Source organism: Pleuronectes platessa, chromosome 1, assembly GCF_947347685.1.
Source record: "Pleuronectes platessa chromosome 1, fPlePla1.1, whole genome shotgun sequence".
NCBI classification, from domain to species: domain Eukaryota; kingdom Metazoa; phylum Chordata; class Actinopteri; order Pleuronectiformes; family Pleuronectidae; genus Pleuronectes; species Pleuronectes platessa.
Genome location: NC_070626.1, coordinates 32,067,632 through 32,078,234, shown reverse-complemented (window position 1 = coordinate 32,078,234; position 10,603 = coordinate 32,067,632). Strand labels below are relative to the sequence as shown.

At 48.8% G+C, this 10,603-nt stretch overlaps 2 protein-coding genes across 3 annotated transcripts; both read right to left on the bottom strand.

Moving 5' to 3' along the window:
• Window positions 1-447: 447 nt before the first annotated feature.
• Window positions 448-6,035, bottom strand: zdhhc1 (zinc finger DHHC-type containing 1). Of its 2 annotated transcripts, none has more exons than XM_053428043.1 (10): window positions 5,817-6,035; window positions 5,482-5,657; window positions 4,871-4,972; window positions 3,769-3,893; window positions 3,490-3,645; window positions 3,264-3,379; window positions 3,032-3,120; window positions 2,211-2,331; window positions 2,058-2,133; window positions 448-1,981 (listed from the first exon to the last, which is right to left on the bottom strand). In XM_053428043.1, exons 1-10 carry the CDS (start codon window positions 6,033-6,035, stop codon window positions 1,446-1,448), a joined length of 1,716 nt encoding a protein of 571 aa, XP_053284018.1. In that variant the 3' UTR covers window positions 448-1,445. The 2 variants fall into 2 exon arrangements, with proteins under 2 accessions (XP_053284018.1, XP_053284027.1); XM_053428052.1 differs by having other exon boundaries at window positions 448-1,978.
• A 2,623-nt stretch (window positions 6,036-8,658) lies between these two features.
• LOC128430020 (uncharacterized) lies at window positions 8,659-10,357 on the bottom strand. Its single transcript, XM_053416320.1, has 3 exons — window positions 9,833-10,357; window positions 9,452-9,734; window positions 8,659-9,312 (listed from the first exon to the last, which is right to left on the bottom strand). Exons 1-3 carry the CDS (start codon window positions 10,012-10,014, stop codon window positions 8,659-8,661), a joined length of 1,119 nt encoding a protein of 372 aa, XP_053272295.1. The 5' UTR covers window positions 10,015-10,357.
• Between the last annotated feature and the right edge of the window lie 246 nt (window positions 10,358-10,603).

Sequence of the window (10,603 nt, the reverse complement as noted above, 5' to 3'; positions counted from 1 at the left end):
GATACACGTGATTGATTGGTTGCTTGTGGTTTTACTGGCTGATACTAACGAGGGGGTCAGGTCCCTGGTTCTGAGGTCACATGGTTCTGAGGTCACATGAGCCGATGAAGTAAAAATCTAGAGCAGCAGAAAGTTGGCTCACATTGGCGAGGAAAGATGGAACCTGTGAATCTTAAATGAGCTTCAGAATGCAGATGAGGACACGTGTCAACAAGTGAGGACAAGCTTCATGAGACAGGTGAAGACATGTGAAGACAGATGAAGACAGGTGAAGACATGTGAAGACACGTGTCAACAAGTGAGGACAAGCTTCATGACAGGTGACGACAGGGGAAGATATGTGATGACAGCTTTTATAAAGTTATTGTCTGATTGAAGTTGGCGCTAGTGACAGGAAGGAAACAGACGTGATGTAAAACTCAGATTTCTGATTTTATTGTTCAACAGGTGAGAAAATGTCACGAAATTGTCAGAGGGGACGAACTGAAACATTCAGGAGTTCGAGAAACGTCAGGATCGATGGTCCTTTGACCTCAGGGGTCAGAGGTCAGGGCTGAGATCAAAGCGCTCCAGTAAAAATCAGAAGTTGTTTTTATTTCAGTGGGTTGGGCGGGGGGGGTGTTTGCTCTAACCAGGTTAGCCACCGTTAGCATCAGCAGCTAATATAAACGCTACAGCAAAATGTCCAGAGAGACGTTGGACCTGATGAGACTCAGAGAGACATGTGTCCACAAACAGTTGAGTTTAGCTTCGTCTAGAACGATGATCAGGTTCTTGTCTGAACCTGCGACCAATCAACATCCAAGAGAGAGGAAGAGGAGGCCTCTGATTGGCTGAAAAGTGTATGAAAAAATGTAGTAAAAATATTTTTAAATAAAAAAAAAAGTATTTACAAAATAAATACAAATGAATTCATTCATGAATATATTATGAATGGTGCCTGAAAGATATTGTGATTTAAATTAATGGTTCATAATATTCAATATAACATATGTAGTGGGGGGGGCGTGGGATTTCAGCATGAGCATTTTCTGTGTTCATTTTGTTGCTGCATTTAAACAGAGACTTGTGAGAACAGGAAGTGATGTCATCTCCCTAATAACACCTCCATCCCTCTGGTCCTGGGTTACCATAGAGACCTGGAAACAGTAAAAACATGTGATGGCGTCTCAGGAGTTTATGATGGGGGGGGGGGGGGGGCAGAGGAAAAGAGAGACAAACATCCACTAACTCAGTGAGCTGCGTCTCAACAGCTCAACACACAAGCAGCAGTATAAAGATTGTGCACAGACAGGAACTGGCCTTTGGCTTCAGAATAAAAAAATATCAAAACAATAAATAGTGAGATATACAAAGACCCTTCAAAATAAAAGTCAGTTAAATAAAGACTTGTGCGTGGCTGCAGTGCACATGATTGTAGAGATTAAAAGAATTGTTGGCTCAGGTTATCGCTCCATCCAGGAAGCTGCACCTGAGCCCAGTGACGCCCGGGACGCCGGTCTGGATCCAGGTCTGGACCCAGATCTGGATCCAGGTCTGGACCCGGGTCTTGGCCCCATCTGCCTCCTGCTCAGATTGAAGCCGTCCTCTCGGGGCTCTCCACTGGCGCGGCTTACAAACACAGTGGGCAGCTGGGTGGAGGCCATTTCAAACCTCAGCTCCGCTGCGCTCTTATTTGCACGGGAGGAGGTGGACTTCCTCTTAGTCCTGGGCTGGGGCGAGGGCAGGGGGAACCCTGGGAAGGCTCTGTGTGAAGATGAGGAGGCTTCTCCGGCAGCGGCAGAGGACGAAGAGCCCAGTTTGGCCAACGCCACAGGGATCTCCTCCAAGGACTCTGCAGAGTCCGAGTGGTACTCAGCAGGGGGGGCGGCAGCCTGAACGGGGCCCGAGGCGAGGGCCAGGGGGGGCAGGGAGGCCCTCAGGGGAAAGACGGGGAAAGGAAGTCGCTGACTGAGCGACACAGAGGAGAGACTGGGATCTGCTGGAGAACAACACAGCAACAATCAGAGGTGGAAACTGGTTCTACAGGTTCGATTGTTCACAGGAAGTGTGTTTACCTGGGGGCGGGGCCACGCTCGAGCACTGCTCCCTCGTTTCCTCGATTGGAACCTTACGGACTTTCTTCTTCTTTTTCTGTCAAAAGCAACAACACAAATCAACACAAACATGGATTGCAGTGTAAGTGTGTGAATGTGTGTTTGTATGTTTACCTGTGTGCGTCGTTGTGTGTGTGTATGTGCTGTTGCTTTCAGTCGTGTAGACATGGAGGGTGGAGCTTCTTCCTCCATGACCGGACTGGATACACTCCTCACTCTGCCGTTAACCAGGAACCTAACACACACACACACACACACACACACACACACACACACACACACACACACACACACACACACACACACACACACACACACACACACACACACACACACACACACACACACACACACACACACACACACACACACAGGTCAGTGACTCACTCCTGTTTATGATGTAACAGTCCAAAAAAACATATAGCCGTTACTTTGACAACCAACTCGAGTTTAAAGACATGCCCCCCCCCCCCCCGCTGCAGTGTAGAGGACAGTGGACATGTCCCGTCCTGCAGCAGCATAAAGAGGACATTAGACATGCCCCCCCCCTTCTGTCCTACACAAGTATAAAGAAGACAGTGGACATGCCCCCCCCCCCCCCCTGTCCTGCAGCAGCATAAAGAGGACGGTAGACAAGCCCCCCCGTCCCTAGGTCCTGTAAAAATAAAGTTTAGTGGGGTGAGTACAGTTATTTATGTAGTCACACACACACCCGAACCCGAACACACACGCACACACAGCCCTCAAACACACAATACACACTTTGTTTTCACGGCCAAAGAATCTAACTTTGTTTACTGCAAAGAAAACTGTGTCCATGGCGACGAGGGCCTCTCCATGTTATGAAACGAGCGTTAGCGACTGAACCCTGTTAGGACCGGTCAGTCGGCCTCGGCCAATCACAGCAGGCCAGGGGCGGAACCTGGATCACTTACTCTGGCTCTCCCCGCGCCGACACAGTGGTAGGTTCCTCCACGTCCAGCTGAGGGTTGGTATAACCCAGTGTCCCAGAGTAGTTCAGGTCCTGAGGGGGGCAGCAGAGAGCAGATCCTCAATACCTCAGAGTATGTCAGTGTGTGTGTGTGTGTGTGTGTGTGTGTGTGTGTGTGTGTGTGTCAGTGTGTGTCTGTGTGTATCTGTCTGTGTCTGTCTGTGTGTGTCTGTTACCCTGAGGTCTGAAGGAGTTTCCGGCTCCTTCACTAGTCCTGGTTTCCTCAGGTCTCGGTTGTCGTGACGGTGACGCTGCCGCACAATGTACTCATAGGTGCTGAGTCTGTTCCACACTGGACACACAAAGACACACAGTGAGACACACAAAGACACACAGTGAGACACGCACAAAACAAGGTGAACGGACAGACAGGTGTCAGGTGTGAGGGGCGGCGGCTCGTACTCAGGTAGACGTGGAAGCAGAGCAGGTGACTCAGCAGAACTGACGACAACAGACCCAGGGACACGGAGACGGCGGCGAGACACGGAATCACGGCTGCTGCTGATCGGACCGGTGCCACGGGCAGGAAGACGAACCACACACCTGTATCGTTCCTCACTGGACACACAAACACACACACACACAGGTTAGGAAACCCTAAATGTGTCTCTCCTGAATTGAGACACAGCTATTGTTTCTGAGCAGAGGACTCAAATCAAGTGAACACAGATCAGGACAAACCCAGGAAGTGTTTGTCAGAGCGGAGTTGAGTCGGGTCCAGAAAGAATTCGATGAAGACGTAGGAGGCGACGACCAGAACCAGACAGACGCCCAACAGAGCGGAGACAACGCTGTAGAGGAACAACCTGCAGGACACACAGAGGACAGAGGGGACAGCTCAGCTCTACGAGGGACACACAGAGGACAGAGGGGACGGCTCAGCACCAGGAGGGACACACAGAGCACAGAGGGGACAGCTCAGCACCAGGAGGGACACACAGAGCACAGAGGGGACAGCTCGGCACCAGGAGGGACACACAGAGCACAGAGGGGACAGCTCGGCACCAGGAGGGACACACAGAGGACAGAGGGGACAGCTCAGCACCAGGAGGGACACACAGAGCACAGAGGGGACAGCTCAGCACCAGGAGGGACACACAGAGCACAGAGGGGACAGCTCAGCACCAGGAGGGACACACAGAGCACAGAGGGGACAGCTCAGCACCAGGAGGGACACACAGAGCACAGAGGGGACAGCTCAGCACCAGGAGGGACACACAGAGCACAGAGGGGACAGCTCAGCACCAGGAGGGACACACAGAGCACAGAGGGGACAGCTCGGCACCAGGAGGGACACACAGAGCACAGAGGGGACAGCTCAGCACCAGGAGGGACACACAGAGGACAGAGGGGACAGCTCAGCACCAGGAGGGACACACAGAGCACAGAGGGGACAGCTCAGCACCAGGAGGGACATACAGAGCACAGAGGGGACAGCTCAGCACCAGGAGGGACACACAGAGCACAGAGGGGACAGCTCAGCACCAGGAGGGACACACAGAGGACAGAGGGGACAGCTCAGCACCAGGAGGGACACACAGAGCACAGAGGGGACAGCTCAGCTCTACGAGGGACACACAGAGCACAGAGGGGACAGCTCAGCTCTACGAGGGACACACAGAGCACAGAGGGGACAGCTCAGCTCTACGAGGGACACACAGAGCACAGAGGGGACAGCTCAGCTCTATGAGGGACACACAGAGCACAGAGGGGACAGCTCAGCACCAGGAGGGACACACAGAGCACAGAGGGGACACTCCCGTCGTCAGATCATGTGACTCACTTGTAGTTCCTGCTCCCAACACAGTTGTTGAGCCATCGACAGTGATGGTCGAAGTTGGCGACGCACTTGTTACAGGCACTGCAGTGTTTAGACTTTGGTCCCCTGAAACAACACAAAAGCATCAACACACTGACACACGCACACACTGCTCAGCTTGATCAGACAGCAGCAGCTGAGGATCATGGGTATCGTAGTCCTCTCCAGGACGTCTGGCTCCTCTGACCCAGTTCTTAGAGACTCGGCTCATTATTTATACATGTTGAAGGGCTGAGCTGCATTAAACATGTAAAACAAGTGGAGCACATGAAACCACTGAAGGTCTGTTCACGTCAGTGGATCAGAGGTTCTAGAGGTCGACTGTTTAATTCTGTCTCTACTTCCTGTGATTGGTCCAAAAGTCTAAACTATCAACAAAGTGTTTTCACTGCAAAAGCAACAGAACCTGGTTCAGTTTGATCCAGAACTCCTCTTCTGGTCTGAGGAACCTTCACACCTGATGTTTAGCTTCAGAATGAACTGAAGAGTCTGAAGCTCTGAAACATTCCAGATGTGGACGGATAGAGAGAGAGTGTGTATGAGTGTGTGTCTGTGTCTTTGTGTGTGTTACTCACACGTCCACCTGGCAGAGGTAGCAGTGGCAATTCTCGATGACATGTGCATGTTTGGAGCGGTCGAAAGCGGGGACTGGACCCCTGTGGCTCGTTGTCCTGACGTTGTAGTCGGCCGGGTCCATGGACACCGCCATCACGTGGACACACAGGTGACACACAAACATGATGCCCGTGCACTAACACGCAGTTAAGGACAAACACACAAACAGCATTTTCTTCATCTAACTTTCAAACAACCCACAGAGTTATTATCTGTTGTGAACAGGGGCCCTCAGAGGCCCTCAGAGGCCCTCAGGCTCCATCACAGTGACGGTCTACGTGTAGTGGAAGGATACGATGTAACCTGCAGGGATCCAGTGAGCGGGCAGCAGGGGGACGAACACGCCAAAGCTGGTAACAGCGAAGTAGACGTAGAGCAGCCACGCGAGCAGCTGGAAGGGGTGAGGCGGCCAGCTCCAGCCATTAGTGCGGGAGCAGAGCGGCACGTCGGCGCCTGGCAGTCCGTCCTCCCCGACCGGCGCCGTGCGGTTCGGGGTCCTGCTGCACACATCCATCCTGCAAACTGAATCAACAACAGCATCACACAATCACCAGCCGGACTTTAGTTCACTGATCAAACTCTTTTTATAATGGATTAACCGATCGGGTCATTTCTCATCCGGGCTGCGACTGATCAATGAGTTCACGCTTGATTGGTTTGGTCTGATGATGTGAAACTGACACAAATCATGTCAGTTGATTCACAAGTCAAACAGGACACACCTCTCTTAATGGATTCAGTTATTATGATATTAATATTTGAGAAACATTGATTGCAGCCGGTTGATAATACGAATGTGTTTTTTTATTATAAATATATAATTTTCTAACATGAAGTATGTTTAATATCCACCTTCATCTAACTTCACCACAGTGAGTATCAGTAGTTACCTGCTCATCTGTAGATATAGATATAATAATCACAGTGAGTGATCGATTATTGATTATAAATTGGAGGAGGGTGAATGATCGATTATTGATGGAGCAGTGGTTGATGGTTCGGTCCATGTTTCATACATTAATGTCTGAAAGCTCACCCGGTTAGCTCGGTCTGGCTCACCTGGTTAGCCCGGTTCAGCTCACCTGGTTAGTTCGGGTTAACGGGCCCTCCGCTCCGCCGCATCTCATCCCAGACTCGGGGCCTGACCGGCGGCGCGCAGCTCGGCCGTGTCTCGGCACACAGTCCCCGCCCAGAGAGCCACAGACCCGGGTCACACTGTCCCAGTCCGGCCGTCTCCTCGCATCCCTCCCGTCTGTGGGGCTGTCGGTGCTGTCTCCCTACTGACCGAGCGCATGAGCTCTATAACGGCGTAATATGAGGGTAGCGCGTCGGTCCGGCGGCTGGTTCTCAGGCTAACATGCTAACATGCTAACATGCTAACTGCAGCGAATCACACGGCGGTTCTCGGGTCTGAATGTGTGACTTCCACCGGGGGAGTCATATTAAATATTCATATTCATATTCTAACAGTCCGCTGACCAGCCTGCTAGCTGCTAGCTGTTAGCCTGTTAGCCTGCTAGCCTGTTAGCTCGTTAGCTTCTCTGCTGCCTCCGACCGTCCCACTGCGCTGTACAACGTGTCCATGGTAACGGTCCAGCTCTCCCCCTATTGGTCGGTGCAGCTGAGCTGTGAGAGCAGCAGGTGTCCAGCAGGGGGCAGCAGAGCTACAGCAGCGTGTTTTCATTTACAGTTTCTTTTGATTGCATAAACACTAAAATCAAAAGTGTTAAACAATTATCAAACCTGACACTCAAGGAGCAGAACATGGCCCAGATCTGCACCACAATAAGCACAATATCATATTCACACTTTTTGCAAAACAATACACACAGTGATCTGCAAAACACTAAACACACTTGTATACATTACAGTTTTTTTCGATTGCTTAAGCACGATTTTCAAAACAGGGCCCGGTGTTTCAAACACTAAACACAATCAGCACAACCACACACCCAATCAGCAGAACACCTCAGATCCTTTGCAAAACTAAACACTCTTGTAAAAACTATACACTTTTTTATCAAAACAATATTTTTTTGCCATATGAAACACACACGCTTCATATGACTTAATTCTGCTTTAGCCAGTTACACACTGCTGTTGCTAACCTTAAACATATTTAGCAATTCCAGTTCTCAGTGATTAGAGTTCTATAAGTGAAGTACTCTGAGAAAGTGCAAATATACAATAAATTCACCAAACACTACACAAGACCAATGCTGCAGACTCATGAAAATTGAATTTATTTCTCTCCATATCCCCAAATCAGTCAACATGTCAACATGGAGAATCACAACATGTCCAGTTGTCATGCTACTACAGGAGTGTGCATAACACTTTAATCTCGACAAATATCAGACAAGCAGAACATTCTGTATCCAGTAGAGTTTGAATGAGGGGAACCTGAGCCTGGGGCTGGAGATCGTAAACCCTCCACCAGAATGTTCTGCTTCTCTGATATTTGTCGAGATTACAGTTTTTTTCCATCGCTAACGAGCGCTTACCTATACTTAAAATACTTTTTCTAAACTCTTAACACAGACTTACACCTACAAAACACAATTGGCCAAATAGATCATTTTCTTCTCAAAAGCACATTTTGTTAACTATATACTAACTCTTCATTTCAAAATAGAAGACATCTTTCTCTGCACACACTAACTTTACCAAAACACTGGACATCTGACTCAAAATGAAATTATTCTTTTAAAGAATAACTCTTGTTTTCACTTCACAAGGAACATGCAGCCAATCAAAGTACACCAGGTTTCAAAATACTGGCTATTGTGGACATTACAAAAACTGCATAGACTTTTATGTTTCAGTTTTACAGGTATTTGCATGCAAAACATGCAATCCACTGTTTTTTACGCCAAATTTTTTGGTTGGGAACTGTACTGTATATCCACATGTAATGTTCACATTCAAAAGCATTCCAGTAAAAAGCGAATCAGTTTTTTTTTCTTTACTGTTTACTACAGGAGGTATAGTAGAAATACTGTTTACAGTATGATACAACAGAAAACGTTTTACAGTATTGTTTACTGTAAAGTTAACAAAATATCCATGAACAAAAAAGCAACAGCAAAAAGCCCAGTAAAAAGGGAGAACTAAAAAAAAGCACAAAATTCCTTTATCTAATCCCTGCGATCTTCAGGGTTAGGCCACAAGTTTTCATCCACATCGCATCTGATGTTATCCAAGGCGATACACCTTGGATAAAACCGCTTGGAATGCCTGATCCACCCTTGACAATCATCAACTGTGATGTCCCTGCAGCCAGCATCCATGGCTTCAAGGAGGGACAACTGGTCATGTGGCTGATGGTCATAGACTTTCCACCTCCATGTAGAAAAGAACTCCTCTATGGGGTTGAGGAAAGGTGAATAGGGTGGAAGAAATAGACGAATCAGTCTTGGGTGGACCTCTAACCATGCTGTAACTGCTTGTGAGTGATGGAAGGCCACGTTGTCCCAGGTGATAACGAAGGTCCTCCTGTTTTCACCCTCCTGATCCTGCTCTGGAACCAGGCGCTGGTGGAGATCATCGAGAAAAGCAAGGAGGCGCTCGGTGTTGTAAGGTCCAACCTGACATTTGTGGAGGAGTGATCCTGCATTTGAAATTGCCGCACACATAGTGATATTTGCCCCTCTCTGTCCAGGAACATCAACTGTGGCCCTTTTTCCAATGTCATTTCTTCCACGTCGACGCCTTTTGGCCAGATTAAATCCTGCCTCATCCACGTATACGAATTCATGAGGGGCCTGGTTGGCCTCCAATTCCATAACTCTCTGAAACAAAATTTATGTAAATCATGCCATTATAGTACTATATACCATACAGTACTGTAACCTATTACTGAGTAGGTTACCTACTTGAAAAGTGCAAAGCTTATAGAACTGTACATTGAATTGAATATACACACTATACCTGGACATATTGTTGTCGTAGCACCTTGACTCGCTCACTGTTCCTCTCAAAGGGAACAGTGTAGAGCTGTTTCATCCGCACTCTGTGTTTGGACAATGTCCGCGTAATGGTTGCGAGGCTGATGCTATTGATATTGTGAAATATCTCTTGGTCCTCCAAAATTCTGCTTTGAATCTCATGCAGTTTAATTGCGTTATTTGCAACAACCATATCTACTATGGCAAGCTCTTGTTGATGATTAAGGAGCTTACCTCTTCCCCCAGAGGGAGGAAGACGTTGCATTCTTTTGAGGGACAAAAAAAATCAACATATGCATTACTGTATGGCCTCATTGACATGTCAAGTGAGAATAGAAACAATCCATGTAAAATCCAAACTTACCTGTTGGTTTGTTGAAAGATGCGTATAATTGACGCAACCGTTGACCGCCCCAAATTGGGCTGTACTCTTTCACCAGCCTCCCTTAGTGAAAGACCGTGGTTTATCACATGGTCAATGATAGTGGCACGAATTCCATCACTCACCACTGCCTTTGTAGCCCTTAGAATGCCACCACCACGCATTCTTATACCTCTACCTTGCCCTCTCCTTAGGCCTGCTCTTCTCCCTGGACCTGCTCCTCTCACTACTCCTGCTCCTCTCACTACTCCTGCTCCTCTCACTACTCCTGCTCCTCTCACTACTCCTGCTCCTCTCACTACTCCTGCTCCTCTCACTACTCCTGCTCCTCTCACTTCTCCTGCTCCTCTCACTTCTCCTGCTCCTCTCACTACTCCTGCTCCTCTCACTTCTCCTGCTCCTCTCACTACTCCTGCTCCTCTCACTACTACACCTCTCACTGCTCCTCTCACTTCTCCTGCTCCTCTCACTACTCCTGCTCCTCTCACTACTCCTGCTCCTCTCACTACTCCTGCTCCTCTCACTACTCCTGCTCCTCTCACTTCTCCTGCTCCTCTCCTGCTCCTCTCACTACTCCTGCTCCTCTCACTTCTCCTGCTCCTCTCACTACTCCTGCTCCTCTCACTGCTCCTGCTCCTCTCACTACTCCTGCTCCTCTCACTACTCCTGCTCCTCTCACTACTCCTGCTCCTCTCACTTCTCCTGCTCCTCTCACTACTCCTGCTCCTCTCACTACTCCTGCTCCTCTCACTA

What these genes read in the sequence shown, in the direction of transcription:
- LOC128430020 (XM_053416320.1), bottom strand. Translation starts at nt 10,014, where the DNA reads ATGCGTGGTGGTGGCATTCTAAGGGCTACAAAGGCAGTGGTGAGTGAT. An exon ending in ATCTTTCAACAAACCAACAG is followed by an intron (nt 9,735 to 9,832) that starts GTAAGTTTGGAT and finishes GTCCCTCAAAAG; the next exon opens with AATGCAACGTCTTCCTCCCT. An exon ending in TACGACAACAATATGTCCAG is followed by an intron (nt 9,313 to 9,451) that starts GTATAGTGTGTA and finishes ATTTTGTTTCAG; the next exon opens with AGAGTTATGGAATTGGAGGC.
- zdhhc1 (XM_053428043.1), bottom strand. Translation starts at nt 6,035, where the DNA reads ATGGATGTGTGCAGCAGGACCCCGAACCGCACGGCGCCGGTCGGGGAG. An exon ending in CTGCTTCCACGTCTACCTGA is followed by an intron (nt 3,380 to 3,489) that starts GTACGAGCCGCC and finishes TTGTGTGTCCAG; the next exon opens with TGTGGAACAGACTCAGCACC. An exon ending in GAGCGTGGCCCCGCCCCCAG is followed by an intron (nt 1,982 to 2,057) that starts GTAAACACACTT and finishes GTTGTTCTCCAG; the next exon opens with CAGATCCCAGTCTCTCCTCT.